General features: G+C 43.7%; 1 protein-coding gene across 1 annotated transcript in view; it reads right to left on the bottom strand.

Moving 5' to 3' along the window:
• The window catches only part of MAOA (monoamine oxidase A), a 75,841-nt gene that overhangs the window by 20,548 nt on the left and 35,829 nt on the right, over window positions 1-19,464 (bottom strand). Inside the window, exons 4-5 of the mRNA XM_079909892.1 lie at window positions 7,911-8,015; window positions 7,127-7,218 (exon numbers count right to left, since the gene is read on the bottom strand). Coding sequence (XP_079766018.1) covers window positions 7,127-7,218; window positions 7,911-8,015 — 197 coding nt within the window. The remainder of the gene's footprint in view (window positions 1-7,126; window positions 7,219-7,910; window positions 8,016-19,464) is intronic.

Genomic DNA, 19,464 nt, shown 5'->3' with positions numbered 1-19,464 from the left:
CCAATATATCTTGCACCATCAGCCTGTCAACGAGTTCTCCAAACTCTCATTCCATCACTTCCTCATGGCATCTTTATGATCCAGGTATACTCTCCATTCATTGCTAAAATGTGTCAATCTCCCCATCTCAGGGCCTTCAGAAGCTGTTCCCTGTTCCCTATACTGGGGTGGGGGAGCATTTCCCACACTATCCAACCTTCACATTTCCCGCCATTATCTGTGGCTAATAACTGGAAAATACCATGCCTCAACCATTTATCCTTCCATCCATCCCATCATTCAGGATTCATTCCTGAAAGAAACCATCCCTCCCCTTCCTTATTTTTCCCCATCTACTAAGGCTCGCTACTGGAACATCATCCCCGCCAGTAACCCTATCTCCTGTCTCCTCCATCCACTATGGCTTATTCCTGAAAGATACCATTCACTACATCATCCATCTTTCCTGTCTTCCCCCATCACTGTGGCTCACCCCTGTGAGATACCAACACCCCACACCATCTATTGGTCCTGTTTTATCCAATTCATTATGACTCATTTCTGGAACATATATCCTCCCCATACCCACATGTCTGATCTCCACTCATCCACTGTGCTCATTTGTGGAAGATATATGATCCCCCAACACCATCCATCCTTCAGTCCTGTATCCCTCATCAATTGGCTCATTCCTTTAAGATACCATTCACTCTTCCTGTCTCTCTCAATAACTGATACATCATTGGAGGAAAGCATCCCCCTCACCATCTATCCTTCCTGACAGTCCCCCACCATTAATTGCAGGTCATTCCTGGAAGATACCATCCTCCTACATCATCCATCTTTCCTGTATCCCCCATACACTGTGATTCATTCCTGGAAGATACCATTCTTCACACCCAGCATGCACCAACCTGTCCCCCACCCCCATCCACAGTGGCTCATTCCTGAAAGATACCATCCCCCACATCACTCATCTATCATGTGTACAGCCCACCCAGTATGGCTCATCCCTTCCTGATACCTCGCACCCAGAACATTCACCCTACCTGTCTCCTCTCACAATCACTGTGGTTCATGCCTCATGATACCACCCTTTCACACCATCCACTCTTCCTGTAGCATTCCCCCACCAAGCGCTGTGGTTCCTTACTGGAAGATGCCATCACTCCAATGGCTTCCTGTCTCCTCCTAACCACTGTATCTCATCTTGGAAGATACCAGTTCCCTCACTATATTACTCCTGCTATATCCCCCATCATTGTGGCTCATTCCTGGAAGATACCATCTCCTCACACAACCATACCATCTAATCTTCCTGTAGACACCCCCCCACACACATAACGTGCATTCCTGGAAGATGCCACCCTTCCCCCACAAACACACACCACTCGTCATTCCTGTCTCCCCTCATGCACTGTGGTTAATTCCTGGGAGATACCATATCCTCACTCCATCCACTATTCCTGTCTCTCCCATCAACTAGCTCATTCTTGAAAGATATCATCTCAACATATAATCAACCCTTCTGTTTCCCTCCATTTTACTATGGTTCATTCCTGGACCACACCATCACTCTTCCAGTCTCCCCCCACATACTATGGTTCATTCCAGGCACATACCATCCAAACATCATCCATCTTTCCTGTCTTCCCCATCTACAGTCACTGATTCCTGGGAGATACCATCCCCCCATGCCATCCACTCTTCCTATCCTTTCCATACACTATGGTTTAATCCTAGGCATACCATCCCCCCACATCATCCATCCTTCCCCTCTTCCCCTACCCACTGTGGCTCATTCCTGGAAGATGTGGTGAATGGTATCTTCCTGGAGTGAGCCACAGTGATGGGGGGGGGGGGAAGGAAGAGGGGATGGTGTGGTCCAGGAATGAATCACAGTAGAAAGGGGGGAGACAGGAGCGTTCATTGTATGTTAGTATGGTATCTTCCAGGAATGAGCCAGTTGATGGGGGAGAAAGGAATAGTGGATGGTGTGAGGACGGAATGAGCCAGTTGATGGGGGAGAAAGGAATAGTGGATGGTGTGAGGATGTGGTATCTTCCTGGAATTAGTCACAGCAGGTAGGGGGAGACAGAAAGGTGGATGGGTGGGGGGAATGGTATCTTCCAGGAATGAGCCATAGTAGATGGGGGAAGACAGGAAGAGTATGAGGAGATGGTATCATCCAGGAATGAGCTACAGTGACTGTGAGGGGAGACAAGCAGGGTGGAAGATGTGGGGACATGGTATCTTGCCCCCCCATCACTGTGGCTCTCTCCTAGAAGATACCAACATCCTATACCATCCATTCTTCCTCTTTCACCCCATACACTGTAACTCATTCCTGGAACATATAATTCACCCCACAACTACATGTCCTGTCTCCACCCATCAACTGGCTCATTCCAGTAGATACCATCTACTCTGCCTCTCCCAACAGTGGTTTATCACTGGAAGAAAACATTCATCTCACCATCCATCCTTCCTGACTCCCTCCGATTAACCGATATTCCTGGAAGATACCATTCCCCCACACCATCCATCTTTCCTGTCTCCCCGTCCACAGTGACTCATTCCTGGAAGATACTATCACATCATGTAACCACACCATCTAACTTTCCTGTTGACACTCTCACTTTCCCATTACCCTGATTCATTCTTGGAAGATACCATTCTCCCCACCCACCATGCACCCACCTGTCTACCGTCAATCACTGCAGTTCATTCCTGGATGGTACCTGGTTCATTCCTAGAAGATACCATCCCCCCACCCATCCACCCTTCCCATCTCACCCTACCTACTTGGTGCATTCGAGGAAAATATCATTCCCTTATTATATTTACTCTTCCTATCCCCATCAACTGCTGTTGATATCCCCATCAACTGCTGTATTCCTGCAAGATAATATTCCCATCTTTCCTGTTTCCCCCATCCACAGTAGCTCATACCTGGAAGATACCATATTTCCACATCATCCACCCTTTTTGTCTCCTCCCTACAACTATGGTTGACTCCTAGAACATACCATTCCCCTATACCATGCACCCTTCCTGTATCCCTCCCCCCCAATCCACTATGGCTCATTCCTGGAAATTCCCATCCAACCACACACATCCTATCTCCCCCACTCACTGTGGTTCATTCCTGGAAGATACTATCCTCCCACACCATGCACTTTTTCCTGTCTACTGCCATCTACTGTGACTCATTCCTGGAAGATGGCATCTCACACCATCCATCATTCCTGTCTTCCCCCATCACCTGTCTCATTCCTGGAAGATACCATGCTCCCACATCATCCACCCTTCCTCTCCCCCCAACCCAGTCACTGTCGCTTATTCCTGGATGACACCATCCACTTACAGCATTCACTTTTCCTGTCTTTCCCATTCACAATGGCTCATACCTGGAAGATACCATGTTCTCACACCATCCACCTTTTTGTGCCCCCCATCAACTATGGCTGACTCCTGGAACATACCATCCTCCCACACCATCCATCCTTTCTGTTTCCCACATCCACAGTCGGACATTCCTGGTAGATACCATCTTCCCACACCATCCATCCTTCCTGTAACCCACCATCCACTATGGTTTAATCCTGGCATATACCATCTCCTCACACCATCTACCCCCTTACTGTCTTCCCCTATCCACTGTCGTTCATTCCTGGAAGATACCATCCTCCCACACCATATATTTTCCCATAGAACCACAATCCACTGTGGCTCATTCTTGGAAGATGGAGTCTCTCACACCACGCCTCATTCCTATCTCCCCCAATACTTGTCTCAGTTCTAGAAGATACCTTGCCCCCACCTCATCCACCCTTCCTGTTTCCCCCTACAGTCACTGTAGCTCATTCCTGAAAGATACCCCCCCCAAACCATCTAGCTTTCCTGTCGGCCCCTGCCCCCACCCCTCCCAACTCACTCTCCTTCATTGCTAGAAGATACCATGGAAACTTCTAGTCTCTCCCCAAAACTGACTCATTACTGGAAGACAACATCTTCCCACACCATCTACCCTTGCTGTCTGCTCCCATTAATTGCATCTCATTCCAGGAACATAAATCCCCCTATCTCATCCATCCTTACCATCTCCCCCTACACTCTGTGGCTCATTCCTGGAATATACCATTCCTCCACACCATGCACCCTTCCTCCCCAACCCCCATCCTCTATGTCTCACTCCTAGAACAACCATCCTCCCACACCATCCATCTTTTCTGTCTCCCACATCCACAGTGGCTCATTCTTGATAGATACCATACACTCATCCTGTCCCCACCATCAACTATGGGTTAATCCTGGAATGTAATGTAACAGGGTAGAGCTAAATCGGACTCTACGTTGGACCTGTTTCGTTGACTTTAACCTTTGCTTTTCGTTGCTTTTGTTATTCTAATCATACATAATGGCCTGCCTCAGGGAACCCTGCCCCTTTGCTGTTCAGCTCACAGGGAGGCCATCTGACCCCGCCCACCTGTGAATGGCTGCAAGAAAGAAGAAACTAACACATCCCCTCACAGAGGCTGGTCATTCCAGGAGATGTTTTGCAAGACTGATGGCCCTTTTACTTTACTTCCTCACCGCCTCTCCCTCTCTGATTCTATAAAAGAAACTGGCATCTAGGCTCTGAGAAGATGGTTTTTCAGAGACACTAGTCTGCCATCTTCTCGGTCTGCCGGCTTTCTGAATAAAGTCATATTCCTTGCCTCAACATCTCGTCTGCGATTCATTGGCCTGTCGTGTGGCAAGCAAAGAGAGCTTGGACTTGGTATCAATAACATCCCCCACAGGATCCATCCTTCCTGTCTCTCCCCTTGCACTATGGCTCTTTCCTGGAAGGTATCATTCCACCAAACCATCCATCTTTCATGTCTCCCTCCATGCACTGTGGCTTATTCCTGGAAGACACCATCCTCTCACACCACCCACTCCTCCTTTCTCTCCCATCAACTGGCTCATTCCTGGAAGATACCATACCACCACACTGTCCATCCTTTCCCTTTCCCCCATGCACTGTGGTTCATTCCTGGTGACACCATCCCACCAAATAAACCATCCTTACTGTCTCCCTTATGCACTATGGCTTATTTCTGGAAGATACCATCCTGTCACATCATCCACCTTTCTCCATCTATGCCCATCCACTGTGGCTCATTCCAGAAAGATATCATCATTCACATCATCCATCCTTACTTTCTCCACCATCCACTGTTGCTCATTCCTTGATGATACCATCCCCTCACACCATACTCTTCCTGTCTCACCCATCAGCTGACTTTATTCGTGGAAGATATCATCTCCCCACAGCATCCACTCTTCCTGTCTCCTCCATCAACTGACTTATTCTTGGAAGATACCATCTACACATACCATCCCTCTTTCCTCTCTCCCCCCATCCTCTGTGACTCATTCCTGAAAGATACCATCATCTCACATAATATATCTCTTATATCCTCCACCAACTGGTACATTCCCCAAAGATACTATCCCCACACCACACACCCTCCCCCATCTACTGTGGCTTATCCTGGAAGACACCATCCCACCACACCATCTATCCTTCCTGTCTCTACCCATGCACTATGGCTCATTCCTGGCACATACCATCTTCCCACACCATCCATCTTTCCTGTTTCCCCTGTCAACAGTGGCTCACTCTCAGAAGAAACCATTCTGCCACATCATCCACTGTTCCTGACACCTGCATACAATATGGTTTATTCCTGAATGTACCAACCCCACACACTATCCACCCTTCCTGTCCCCCTCCATGGTTAATGGCTCATTCCTGGAAGATATCATCCTACTGCACTATACATCCTTTCTGTCTCCCCTCATGCACTATAGCTCATTCCTGGAAGATACAATCCGACCCGTCTACCCTCCTATCTCCCCATCCACTGTTGCTCATTCCTGAAGATTCCATCACCTCACACCATCCACTCTTCCTTTCTTTCCCATCAACTGGCTCATTCTTGGAAGATACCATTTGCACACACCATCCATCTTTCCTGTCTCCTTCCATCCAGTGTGGCTCATTCCTGAAAGATACCATCCCCTCACAACATCCATTTTCTTGTTTCCCTCAACTACTAGATCATTCCTGGCATATACCACCTCTGCACACTATCCACTCTTCCTAACTCCCCCATCCACTGTTACTCATCCTGCAAGATAACACTTCCCCACACTAAACACCCTTCCTGTCTTCCCCCATCCACTATGGCACCTTCCATGAAGATTCTTAATTCCCATAGCATCCAGCCTTCCTGTCTCCCCCCATCTATTATGGCTCATTCATGGAAGATACCATCCTCTCACACCATCTATCTTTCCTGTTTTCCACATCCATTAGGGCGCATTCCTGGAAGATTCCTTGCCCTGACACCATCCATCCTTCCCTGTCCCTTCCCATCCTCTGTGGCTCATTCTTAGTTGATGTGCTAACTCCTTGGTTTCTGTTTAAAGATTGCTTCAACAAGGAATCTCTCCTTTGCCATCAGACAGGTCAGGTTCCCAGTTTCAGTCTCTCCTAGAATTATGTAATATGTGTATAATGACAGTCTCTCCTGCTAAAAGTATATCAACTCCGTGAGGTTAGGGGCCATGCCTAACAAGTTCACCACCATTCCTCAGTGATTCATACTGTGCTTTCACATAGCAGCCCCAAAATGCTGGCTGAATGATCTGTAAGTAACTCAGCTAATAACACAGATTCTCAGTGAAAACATATCGTTTATATTTTTCATTAATATAGACTAGCTTCCCTCCAGTTCTTCTATATTTATATTAAATTACTTTAATATCTTTCCAAATTGCTTCTGTAGCTGACCTCTATATTATCTGAAAACACAATTACTTCTTTTATTGCAAAGCACACAACCGTTTCATTAAAAAAAAAAAAGTTCAGCTTCCTTCACCTACTTTTCTTCTTATGTTTTAGATTCATTTTATGTTCAATCCTGCTCTGAGTGTCTAAAGGGCCCCCAAAGTTGCTACTGATGGAAAGGTCATTAAGTTTCCTCTTAACTTCTTTCCTGTAACTTATGAAGAAAAACGCTGCAGTTCAAGATAGGATAGGAACGATCTGAAGGGAAGATTAAAAAGAACTGTTTTAAATAGTCAAGGTTACTTTGTCCAGCAGATTTTTTCGATGAGATCTTTCATGGTCATCTTATCCCATTCCTCTGCATGTGGTGCCTCCCACGGTGCATCAGCTGGAATCTGCAGAGAAAGAAGGGCCCATATTTAGGTCTGATGGTTACTGCCCACTGCCCTGCCAAGAGGCCCTCAGGAAAACCTCTGAAAACTGGTTTCTCTGTCTATGTTGGACTGTGTGATTGGCATAGAATTCTATGTATAGATAGTGGTGGGTTTGGGATGGATAGCTCTTTGGATTCTATGCCTTAATGCTGTTGCCAGAATAATAATAATAATACATATATATATATGTATAAATTAATATGTAATTATGATGGTCAACATCATAATTATTATTGAAAGCTAACACCCATTTTAAAACTTTGGGGAAACGAATCCTTCTCTCCTTTACTATCTCAAGTGGCATAACATATGGATAAGATCACTATAAGTAGGACTCCCGGCAAAAATATGTCACATAAATTCCCAGTGGCATAGGTTGAAAACACAGGCACACACATTAGTATCAGAGACATGTGGGTTTGAATCCTGTCCCTTGTTGTGTGGTCTTGGGGAAATTATGTAACCCCTTGGCACTGATTTTCTTCATTTGTAAAGCAGAAATACTACCAGCTTGGCAGAGTTGTTGGGTACACTGGAAACGATATGCATCACCGTCCAGAGCAATGTTCCCTGCACTGCGGAAGGATGGATACTAAACATTTGCTGTTGATATTTCAGTAACAGGTCATGTGCAAGCTGCACACACACTTTACCTCCTTTCCCATGTTATCCATTGTCCGCCACAGATTGTTGTAATCCAGATAGGCAATGGGATTCCACACTGGAGGGAAGGCACCCCGAAATGGATAAGTTCTCCCCTGTAACATTTAAAAGCAAAGGATAATACCTTAAATTAGGATGACATTCAAAAAATCCCAAACCAACCAGCCTACGAGCCATTTTCAAGGAAACAGGATCCTCTACTGTGTCAAAAACATCACCTTTGACGGACAGTAAATATATTTGACCTATACAGGCCCCAAATTTCAATTAGATTAGCAAGATTTCCCTGGTGTTATATTACCCGTTTTTAACTTACAGGAAATAATAGCCTTGAACTTGTTTCTACTTACATAGAATAAACAAACAAACAAACAAATAAATAAATAAAGGTAGCTCATCCCGGTATCTCACATTGATGCCACAATATTCTCAGCTCCTGAGTTCCTATCTAATCTCTTTGAAAGGATGTTCCCACTCAGATGAGAGCAGGATGACGACATGGAGGACTGTCTTTGGACCACATACAGGACTGGAATAACAAAGTGAAATATCTCAAACTATGTCTTAAGGTTCACACAGGCTAAATAAAGACTGACTAGACTATGGACCATGCCCAAAGTCAAGAATCAAAATATTAGAAATGTGGAATAATGGGCATTTGCCATTTTGGGTTGTCCAGCATCTGTTCCCCTTTCCTAGTAAGCACTTTGGTTTCTTCTTGGGAAACTGAATCTTCTCCTCTGTGAATAGATGTGTAGAAAGGACAGTCCTGGGTACCATCTCCCATTCCAGAAGGCGATGGATTAGATTCTTTCTCTCGCCTCGGCCAGGCTGTGGGTCTGTGATATGAGTTTGGCCAATCACACACTCTCAGAGGACTCTGACCCTTCAGTGGGTCACCCAAGCACAGAAGAAAGTTGACTCTGGGTTCTCCTTCCCCATGGCAGCACGCTGAGCAGATGCTTCCTGCTCTAAAGACCATGGTTGTGGTTCCTGCCCCTAAACTGCTAGAGTTTCCCTGGTCTCTGCCCATTCTCAAGTGTGGCCCTTTAGCCTCCCATTGATTTTGTGGGCCCTCTGATATCCTTTCAGTAAATCCTCTCTCGTGAGCCTGAGTTGGTTTCTATTGCTTGGTACCAAAACCTCCAACACAAAGACAGCTAATTATTAGCTGCCATTTACTTCATTTCAGTTGTGTGACAGGCACTGTGCTACTGTGAGGGGAGGGTGACTCCTTAGGAAAAGAGAGCATGTCTAGATAGTTTCTAAGACTTTATTTCCTTTTTTTTTTTTGGTCGCACTGCACAGCTTGCAGGATCTTAGCTCTCCGACCAGGGAATGAACCTGTGCCCTCTGCAGTGGAAGCACAGAGTCCTAACCACTGGACTGCTAGGGAATTCCCTTTATTTCCTAATTTAATTCCTTTTTCTTTAAAACATCTTGTAAACCTTCATAAGGTGAAAACATTGTCTATTAATACAATTTTGCACAAGATTTTGACTTTATCAAATAGAAACATATTCAATATTTGTAGAAAGGCTATTGTGTGCACTGAACAATATTAAGAGCTGGATTTTAAGAAAAGGGCTAAAGCAAAACTCCTGACCGTCAAGGCAGGGACACGAGACATAAGAGCATTTGCATTCATGTGCGCACATTCATACACACACACTCCAACTGAGTAAGGATATATGGCAGACATTAAGTGACAAAGAAGTAATTTTCCCTTCCACAGTAGCAAATTCAAATAACCTTGGCAGATTATGTGACCTGATTTCTTATCTGAAAATGCTATGCTGCAGTGCTCCAATATAACTTTTTAAGACTCCAAATCCTTTATCATCATCACTACCACCATCACCGCCATTATTACTAACATTTATTGAGATCTTTTTCTATGCCTGCTACTGGCCTAAGCTCTTCATGTGCGTTATCTCATGTAATGCTCACCCCAACCCTCTGGAGGCAAGAGCTATTAATATTCCCATTTTATAAATGAGGAAACTAAAGCCCAGGGATATTAGCTAGAAAACAGTAGGACAGAAATTTCCTGCTCCCAAAACCCTTGTTTATAAATCTTGAGATTTCTAGCTTCCTATATGGTTGATGGAATGTTGAGATAGTTTTGTCCTAGAGACATCTTAAACTTCCTGATTAAAAGAAAGAGAACTTTGAAATATGAAACTTATCAGCCTTCCACACATCTTTTATGTTTCTAAGGAATAAACAAGGAAACTAAGAAGCTCTGGGGTAACAGGGTCAACTTTGGAAAATGCAGAAGCATGTTCTGAGAGAAACAGGCAGACACAAAAATAACTATGGAGAGGAGAGAGACTGGGTTAAGCAATAGATCACGGGCAGCCTTCAGAACAGTTGGTTCTTGTTATAATTCTTCCCTTAATTGAAATGGGGAAAAATCTTTATGTTCAAGTAATAGTCTCATACCAAACTGATCTTTGCTTTGAAAAAATTTGTTTAAAAAAACCCTTCAATATGCTTAATCATCTGGGGACATTAAGTACTATAAATAAAATTCAACAAAATGTGTCCCACATTCCCAATGAACTTCTTCACGGGATGATACCAACCAGAATATGATTTCACACAAGGTCCTAAAGACCCCATGATCTGAGCTTTGATAAACAAAGAGAGGTGGCAGGAGAGGTGAAGAGTTCAGGGAAAGAGAAGGTCTAGACTGGCAATCTTTTTTAGAAATGGGAGCCATGGAATATTTTAAAAGAAGATCATAAAGGCCCACCATGACGTTAATTTTTATCCTGTTGACAGAGGCACCGAGGTGATAAAAGGATTTCACGAGTGTTTCACTCTTAGCAGTTTTTGGTTTTTCTACTCTTTTTTGGGGGCTACTCTTCGTTGAGGTGCGTGGGCTTCTCACTTTGGTGGCTTCTCTTGTTGAGGAGCACGGGCTCTAGGCGAACCAGCTCAGTAGTTGTGGCTTGCAGGCTCTAGAGCACAGGCTCAGTAGTTGTGGCGCACGGGCTTAGCTGCTCCGCGGCATGTGGGATCTTCCCGGAACAGGGCTCAAACCCGTGTCCCCTGCATTGGCAGGCAGATTCTTAACCACTGCACTACCAGGGAAGCCCTGGCTTCTCTACTTTTATTCCACAGAAAAATCTAAATTTGCTAAAGAAATGCATGTATGTGGGAACAGGCACGTACCTCTTCCTTTCTCACAAGCCCCTGGAAGGCTTATTTCCTCCATGCCCTGCGTCTAAACTAAACAACTCAAGACTACTTTTTGCATGTGTAAATCTCTAAAGTAGGGCAATGGGAGGGCCTGGAGACGGCTCTTGGTTGGGTGAGAACTGCTCCCGAACAGACCTTCTCAGTATCTTAAATGTGATTCTATAGTTTTGTCACAAAAGTGTCAGCTGTTTTGCAATCCTAAACCACTTCTCAGCAAGAAATGCCTTTAAGACCTAAGAGTGTGAGGCAGGATCTCCTGGAATACTTCTACATGGCTACTGCTCTTTAAAAATAAAAATTAAAAAAAATCTTGGGTAAAAGTCAAGTTCCATTTTGTGCTTATACTATGAAACCTTCCTACCCTTACTAAGCGGCCTTTAATCTCTAAAATGTCTTTGACACAGCAGAAGTTGATGTCGAGTAGAATACAGTGTCCCTGGAATTGTGCCCCAAATACTTAAGTTCCTTTGAGAAACCACACTTTCAATCTACCAGTGTTCATAATAAAGGGAGACTATTGCCAGGAGAGGACGGTTGTTTTTTTTTTAATTTAATTTTTTTTATTTCTTGGATGCCCGCCCAATTAGGGCAGGGGGAGGGCGTCCTTAACACACTGATGGTACTGAGCAAGCTATTTTATGTTATTAACATTTTATTATGAAATATGCCATATATGATAAAAATAGATAGCTTAAAGAGGAATAATAGAAATGAACAACCATGTGCACACCATCCAATTTGAGAAGCGTGATATCACCAGAAATTTAGAAGTACACCATGTGCTTCTCCCCATCACGTCCAACTCCCTCTGCACAAGAGGGAGCCACTGTAGTGAATTTTGTGTTTACCATTCCTTTCCTTTTCTTCCATCTGCCCTGTATACATACGTAGATGATACACTGTTTTGTTTTGCCTATTTTTGAGCTTTATATAAACGGACTAAGACACACACTAATGTCCATTGTGGAGCAGTGAAAATGAATAAACTGTGAACAACACCAATCAACATGGATGTATTGATATCTTTAAAATATGTTGGTGCGGGAATTCCCTGGCAGTCCAGTGGTTAGGACTCAGTGCTGTCACTACCGGGGCCCCAGGTTCAATCCCTGGTTGGGGACTAAGATCCCACAAGCTGTGCAGCGTGGCAAAAAAAAAAAAATGTTGGTGAAAGAAGCAAGTCAAAGGATACATGTAGTATGAGTCCATTTATATAAAGCTCAAAAATAAAGAGAGGACAGTTTGTGGCTCCCACATCATTCTTTATTGTTGGTCCTATAAGATAAGCCAGCAAGTAGCATTCACCGATTGGCATGTTGGAGAATTTCAGCTCTCTGTACTTTTATAGTTTAGTTAAATGAAAGGAAATGAGTGTTGGGACTTCCCTGGTGGAGCAGTGGTTAATAATCCACCTGCCAATGCAGGGGACACAGGTTTGAGCCCCGGTCCGGGAAGACCCCACATGCCGCGGAGCAACGAAGCCCATGCGCCACAGCTACTGAGCCTGCACTCTAGAGCCCGCGAGCCACAACTACTGAGCCTGCGTGCCCAAACTACTGAAGCCCACGCGCCTAGAGCCTGTGCTCCGCAACAAGAGAAGCCACCGCAATGAGAAGACCGAGCACCGCAACGAGAAGTAGCCCCCGCTCACAGCAACTAGAAAAAGCCCGCGTCCAGCAACAAAGACCCAACGCAGCCAAAAATAAATAAATAAATTTATAAAAAAAAAAAAAAGGAAATGAGTGGTATTAAAGAATATCATAGGCCACGGAGGAAAGCTGCCAAATATTTTCCTTTAATCATCTTGAAAATAAACAGATATGTTCTGCATTGATTTAGGAACATGTCTGCCCAACCCATACAAATCCCTTGGCACCCTTCTAGTCCCACTGTTTTGTGACAGGCCTGTAAGAGAAATCTTTTGGTGGTTTATTTTCTATAGTTCATAACAATGCTTTAAATAAAGAAATCATCCAAAAAGAGACCCATTAAATAATATCGTGTTGTATTAGTAGTTAAAAAAATCATCTTCTTCCTCTTTCTCTATGCAGGTAGACAAACTCTTTTCAAACATTATACATAGTGCTACTTTACCCAGAAAAAGCCATCATAATCGACATGGAAACATCTATCCTATCTTTTTTTCTTCTTTTTTTGGCCATGTCACGAGGCTTGTGGGATCTTAGTTCCCCAGGGACCAGGGATTGAACCTGGGCCCTCCACAGTAAGAGTGCCGGAGTCCTAACCACTGGACTACCAGGGAATTCCCATATCCTATCTTAATGTATTGGTTCTCCCAAGTGGCCGTCTGGTTCCTCTGCTCTTCTTTGCAAGACCCTTTCTTCTCTCATCTACTGACTCCCCTGGGGTCTGATCCTCAGCCTTCCTTGGCCCATCCATTTCCCTGGGGAACTCATCCATCGTCTGGATTTATTATTATTATATTTGCACAGTCTCATGGTTTGCATTTTTCATGCCTCTGCTCCCTCTACCTCTCACACAACTTCAAGGGCTAGCAGCACATTCCTAAGTTCATGACCTGATTTTCATCTTATGCTCAGTCCCCTCTCTTAGGACTTGTACAGCTAAAACAATGGGCACTTGAGTTGTGCAATCTCATCCCTGGAAAAAGAGAGTCATTACACTCAGGTGTAAATAATGCCATAACATCAAGAATAAAAGGTTTCAAATGCATTGTTATGCCATCTTTCCCAAGGGACTCTAGGTATATATGGACATTACAAACCAAGCATTTAATAGAGAAATAATATGAGTTCTTCTGGATGCTCTTGGGTAAGTAAAGATAACTGAGAGGGCATTGAAAAAAAATATTTTTCCTCTTTCACAAATGCCATTAACTCAGGAGAACTAGGCAGTTAGAAAAAAGATGAAAATATTACACTGTGAGGATGAGCGGCTGTTTTTCTTTAACAGCTTTATTAAGATATCATTCACATACTCTATAATCCATCCATTTGAAGTGTACAATGCAATGCTTTTTAGTATATTCACAGAGTTGTGAAACCATCACCACAGCTAATTTTAGAACATTTTCATCACCCCAAGAAGGAACCCTTACTCGTTAAAAGTCACTCTCCATTCTCTCCTACCCCATTTTGAAGAACTGCCAAACTATTTTGCAAAGCAGCTGCCACCCTTTTACATTCCCACCAGCAATGTACGAAGGTTCCAATATCTCCATATCCTTGTCGATTCCAGTCATCCTGGTGGATGCAAAGTGGTATATCATTGTGGTTTGGACTTGCATTTCCCTGATGACTAATGATAGCCAAAAGTCAAATCTGGCTTGGTGAGTGGAAGGTCATATTGTTGAGCCCATACATTGTCTCCGTCCTTGATGCCATGGCCACTTTGTATGTGGGCCCACTGAGCAAGTGATAGTGGAAACAGATGGTGTGATGGCTTTGTACTGTGTCAACTTGTTCAGGCTGAACTGGATTTCCCAGAGTTTTCTTTCCTATATATTTCTGGTTAGGGTCACAAGAGAGATTCTTATGGGAAATTTAGAGAGTAAAAGTGAAGCAGCCACTCATTTTGTAGTTCACACACATTATTGCTGATTTTCATGGCATGAGATAGCGTCTGGGCCTGCAACTACTCCACCCTTCTGGGATCCTCCTTCAGCTTCTACAACTTCTAGGCCTGGTATATGTATTTAGCACTATGATGAAGGGTCCTGGCTTCTGCAAGACATCCACAGTGTCAAGATCAGAGGCAACAAAGACTGACCTGGACTCCAGCTCACGCTTGTGGGTTGCAGGTTGTTCTTGCTTTCCTCCATCATACATCTATCTTCCCTTCCTGACTGCCTGCCCTTCAAGCTCCAGCATCAGATGCAAAGACAAGAGCCTTACAAAGCCTCCCACAATTAGGTAAGGCCAAATCCCTATAATAAATCCTTTAATAGTTTTGCTTATCTCACTGGACTTTGATTATCCTAAGGATGGATCATCTCGCACCTGATTATTAAAGCTTACTCTGCAGCAGATGCCCAACGGTCAGCATTCAACATGGGACACAAGGGCAATCCCAGCCAGTGAGGGACAAGGATAAATTATCTCAGCTTCTCTGTTCTTCATGGGGCAATTCTTTGGCACATTCCACACAGTTCCTCAGGGAGAACTAGGGGGAATTGAGCCTCAGTTGCCCACAGCTGTAACAACTCATTAACCCTTTATTGGCATTTATTCCCTTCCCTCCTATAACACTGTCTTCAGGCTCCATATCTGGAGGTTGGTAAAGTGCTATATTGAGATCCCTTGGATATTCTGAGTGATATACACTCCTATAGAGAGTCTGGGGGGAAATATGTCTTATACCGAAGTCTACATAAGTTGGTATTGGTGTTTGATGTGTATAGTACTTGAGTGGAATAGCTGAGACATTAGAGCGTAGGTGGACAGACCATTTTGAGAAATTTTTCTTTGGGGACCTAGAGTTTTTAGGGAAAGGTACTCTTCACTGTTACCAGATTTGATCTAGAAAGATCAGTATCACTCTCTAGTGAGAATGAAGGGGCTTTGGTCCCGGTAGAGTAGTGGTTCTCAACCAGGAGTGATTTTGCGCCCCAGGTTATATTTGGCAATGTCTGGAGAAAGTTTGCGTTGTCACAACTGGGTGAGGGATGCTGCTAGATATCCTACAATGCACAGGACAGTCCCATTACAACAAAGAATTATCCAGTTCCAAAAGTCAATAGTGCCCTGGTTGAGAAACCCTGCTGTAGAGTAACATATAAATGTGAGTGAGTATCACTAACTTTTCTGGAATCCTACCCTTTCCATTTGCAAGATTCCTGGATTTGTAGCAGAAGTTGCCTCAAAATAACTCAGGGTGCAGGGTATGGGGATCCTGCCATCAGGCCTACTAAATTAGGGGTGTGTGGCCAGGCTATCTATGTTTTTAACAAATCCCAGGTAATCCTAATGTTCACTAAAGCTTGGGTCTTATCACATTATAGTGTTTGTATAAAATTCCTCTTATTCATTTAGCTATGCATGTTGTCAAATTATTTGAATGAAGAAAAGTAAAAATAAAAATACCTACACCATTTCTTTTTAGTCCTTATCTCTATTAAACGTCAAAAAAGACTAAAGGAAATGGGGACTTCCCTGACGGTCCAGTGGTTAAGACACTGCACTCCCAATGCAGGGGGCCCGGGTTCAGTCCCTGGTCAGGGAACTACAGTCTGCATGCTGCAACTAACAGAGCCCACATGCCGCAACTAAAGGAGCCCACATGCCGCAACTAAGACACAGCGCAGCCAAATAAATAAATAAAATTTTTTTTAAAACTTAAAAAAAAAGACTAAAGGAAATGATGATTTCTGTTATGGTTGTCCATTTTCTTCATTAATATTTATTTCCTCTTAAATCTTTTTCTTAAAAAATCTTTTAGTTACTTTACTCTTCTTCCTTACATTTTTGATTTTACTATGTCTGGATTCCATGTCTGATTTCTCTTGCTTTTCACTGCTCCAAGGTAAAATCTTGTGATCATAATAAGTGAGATGCATCACAGGGCGGTACATTTGGACAGCTTTTGATAAATTTAGCAAGTTCACTATGTCTTTGAAGATATTCAGAGGTCCACATTATATATGTATTAAGTTTTTAATATATATGTAGATGTACAGTAGGCATATCTTTGTTTTATTATGCTTCACTTCACTGCACTCCACAGATGCTGTGTATTTTTTTTTTTTTTTACAAATTGAAGGTTTATGGCAATCCTGTGTTGTCAGATGATGGTTAGCACTTTTTAGCAAAAAAAATTTTTAAATTAAAGTACGTACTTTTTTTTATACATAATGCTCTTGCACACTTAATAGACTACAGTATAGTGTAAACATAACTCTCATATGCACTGGGAAACAAATTTGTGTGGCTCACTTTATTGTGATATTCACTTTATTGCAGTGGTCTAGAACCGAACCCGCAATATCTCCGAGGTATGCCTGTGTGTGTGTGTGTGTGTGTGTGTGTGTGTGTGTGTGTGTAATTTGTTTAAACCCAGCTGGTACCTGGCAGAGGCAGAGTTCATGTCTCCATGCTTTTGGTTCAGGCTCCCCCGGCCCCTACCTCTGTGCCTCAGTCTCCATGTTAGAAAGATTGGACCTGCAATGCCACTGAGCTGGATCCTCCATCGAGAGCCTATTAGGATGTGCTTCTAGGCCTGGAGGTTGTAGGCATGAGTGAATATTGATATGAGAGAGACATGGTCCCAAAGATCTCACCTAGCTGCCTAGGTCGGAAACCACTTCAGCTTCCTCTGATGCACTAGAGCACTTTGTTCATTGCCCATGGCACTTTGCCATTTTCTACAATGTATTAAACGAAATTAAGTACATGTCTTACCTTCTGGACTAGTCTCAACACACCTGAGAAGGACTATGCCTCATTTCCTACATTGCCTTGTAAATACCAAGGTTCTAAGAAACGCTTATTAAATGAAGGAATAAAAAGAAGGGTGGAATTCTTGCTTTTTTATAGCCCATCTCATATCACATCTAGTTCCCCCAGGCCCCAGAAAGGGTCTGCTCTCTTTCTACACAAATGACCCCCTCTTTTCCCGCCTCAGACAAGACCTTCGAATGAATGCCAATTTTGCACTGATTTTTCCATATCAATTCACAGGCATACCTTTTCTAAAATAGTCATAATCAATATTACCATCAAATTTACTAGAATGCACTATGTGTAAGGTGTGAAGGGAAGAGAAAGATGGGAGACTCACTTTCTTAGGGAACCTAAATCCCTAAAACCATTTTCTATGTTTGCATTTCTCACTCTGATCTTTCTGGGTGCTATATGAAGATGAGTTCCATGGTCATAAATCTGGGGAATCCTGGTTTATAGTTCAACAGCTTTTGTTTTTTAAATTGCTGGTCCTCATAAGACTCCTAATTTGCTAATGGACATCTTGGCTCTCAAAGATAGGATTAGAATATGGAGCACTTCCAAAATTTATCTGACCAACAAACCTCCTCTTTCGCAAAGCACTTTTGGGATTAATATTGCTTGGAAAATATTCCCTTAGGCATGCTTTCTTCATATTCTGGCTAGCACTGGTAGGGGCCTGAGAGAACACAGGAAAACATAGGCTAGAAAGAAGACCTACAATAACCAGAATATTTTCCAAATGCTACAAATGGGAATAAATTCTCACACATACCTCTCCTGCACAAAAGGGTACATCATCCTACAATACTGAGTCAAATAGGAGAAATCAAATGAAGTTGTTAGGGGAACCATTGACCGAAACCGCCTGCCCTGGCCAGGCACCATAGTAACCACTTGCTTGAGTTATCTTACAGCAGGAGGTCCTAGTAAGGAAGGCAGAACTAACAAGCTACCACCAACTAGAAGAATTCGGGAAAGGTCAAAAGGAGAGAGGAAATGCCAGTCCACATGGCCTACCATCTTCCCAGAATTCTTCTCGCTGGAATCCATCTTGGCTGAGCGATGCACGCGCCACCAGGAAGGACCCTGAGTCAGAATGAGTGGCCAGAGACAACCGGAAACTAACCCCATCACCATAAAACCCCAGACTGTGAGCCACGTGACAGAGCAGTTCTTCTGGGTTCCATTACCCTGCTGCTCTCCACCCAGGCACCCCTTCCCAATAAAGTCTCTTGCTTTGCCAGCATGTGTGTCTCCTTGGACAATTCATTTCCGAGTGTTAGACAAGAGCTCACTCTCGGGCCCTGGAAGGAGTCCCCCTTCCTGCAACAAAATCACTTGTACATCTAGCTAAAACTGCAAGTGCTTTGTGCTGAGTCTCAGGTCTGGGCTCTGCCCCCTTGGAACAGGGCAGTATAGAGGAAAAATACATCAGACCAGGTGGAGAGGGTCCAGGGCAAAGCAAACTTCTTGCCAGAGAGGCTGTTAACTGAGAGTATTCACTTTGTGTATCCCAGTGACTGGGTAGATGCAGCCCTGCCCCTCTACTGGATGGAGTTACCTCAGTGATGGCTCATGTGATCACAATAGTAGAGATGTGATAAGGGCTTGCACCGGGAGAGAGGGTGGACCAGCAGCCATAAGATTCTTAGCACAATCTTCCCAACATTTGGACATCAGAAAAGTATTTTTTAATACACTACAGATTGGGGGAAAGTCACAGATACTCAGGACTTCTTGGGTGTGTGCCCAAATAATTATGTAGATTAGCAAGTGACTGCACCCATGTCTGTGTCTCAGGGTTTCCTTTTATCACCTGCTGCTGGTCAGGAAGTGTGAGCCAGTAGTGATTGCCTCCCATGTCTCTAAAGCCTGACGCTTTTTTCAGAGACATTTATCTGTTGGGTATGGCTGT

This window comes from Stenella coeruleoalba (assembly GCF_951394435.1).
Source record: "Stenella coeruleoalba genome assembly, chromosome: X".
Lineage (NCBI taxonomy): Eukaryota > Metazoa > Chordata > Mammalia > Artiodactyla > Delphinidae > Stenella > Stenella coeruleoalba.
Note: the sequence above shows the minus strand (reverse complement) of the source record. Positions and strands in the feature narration are given on the sequence as shown.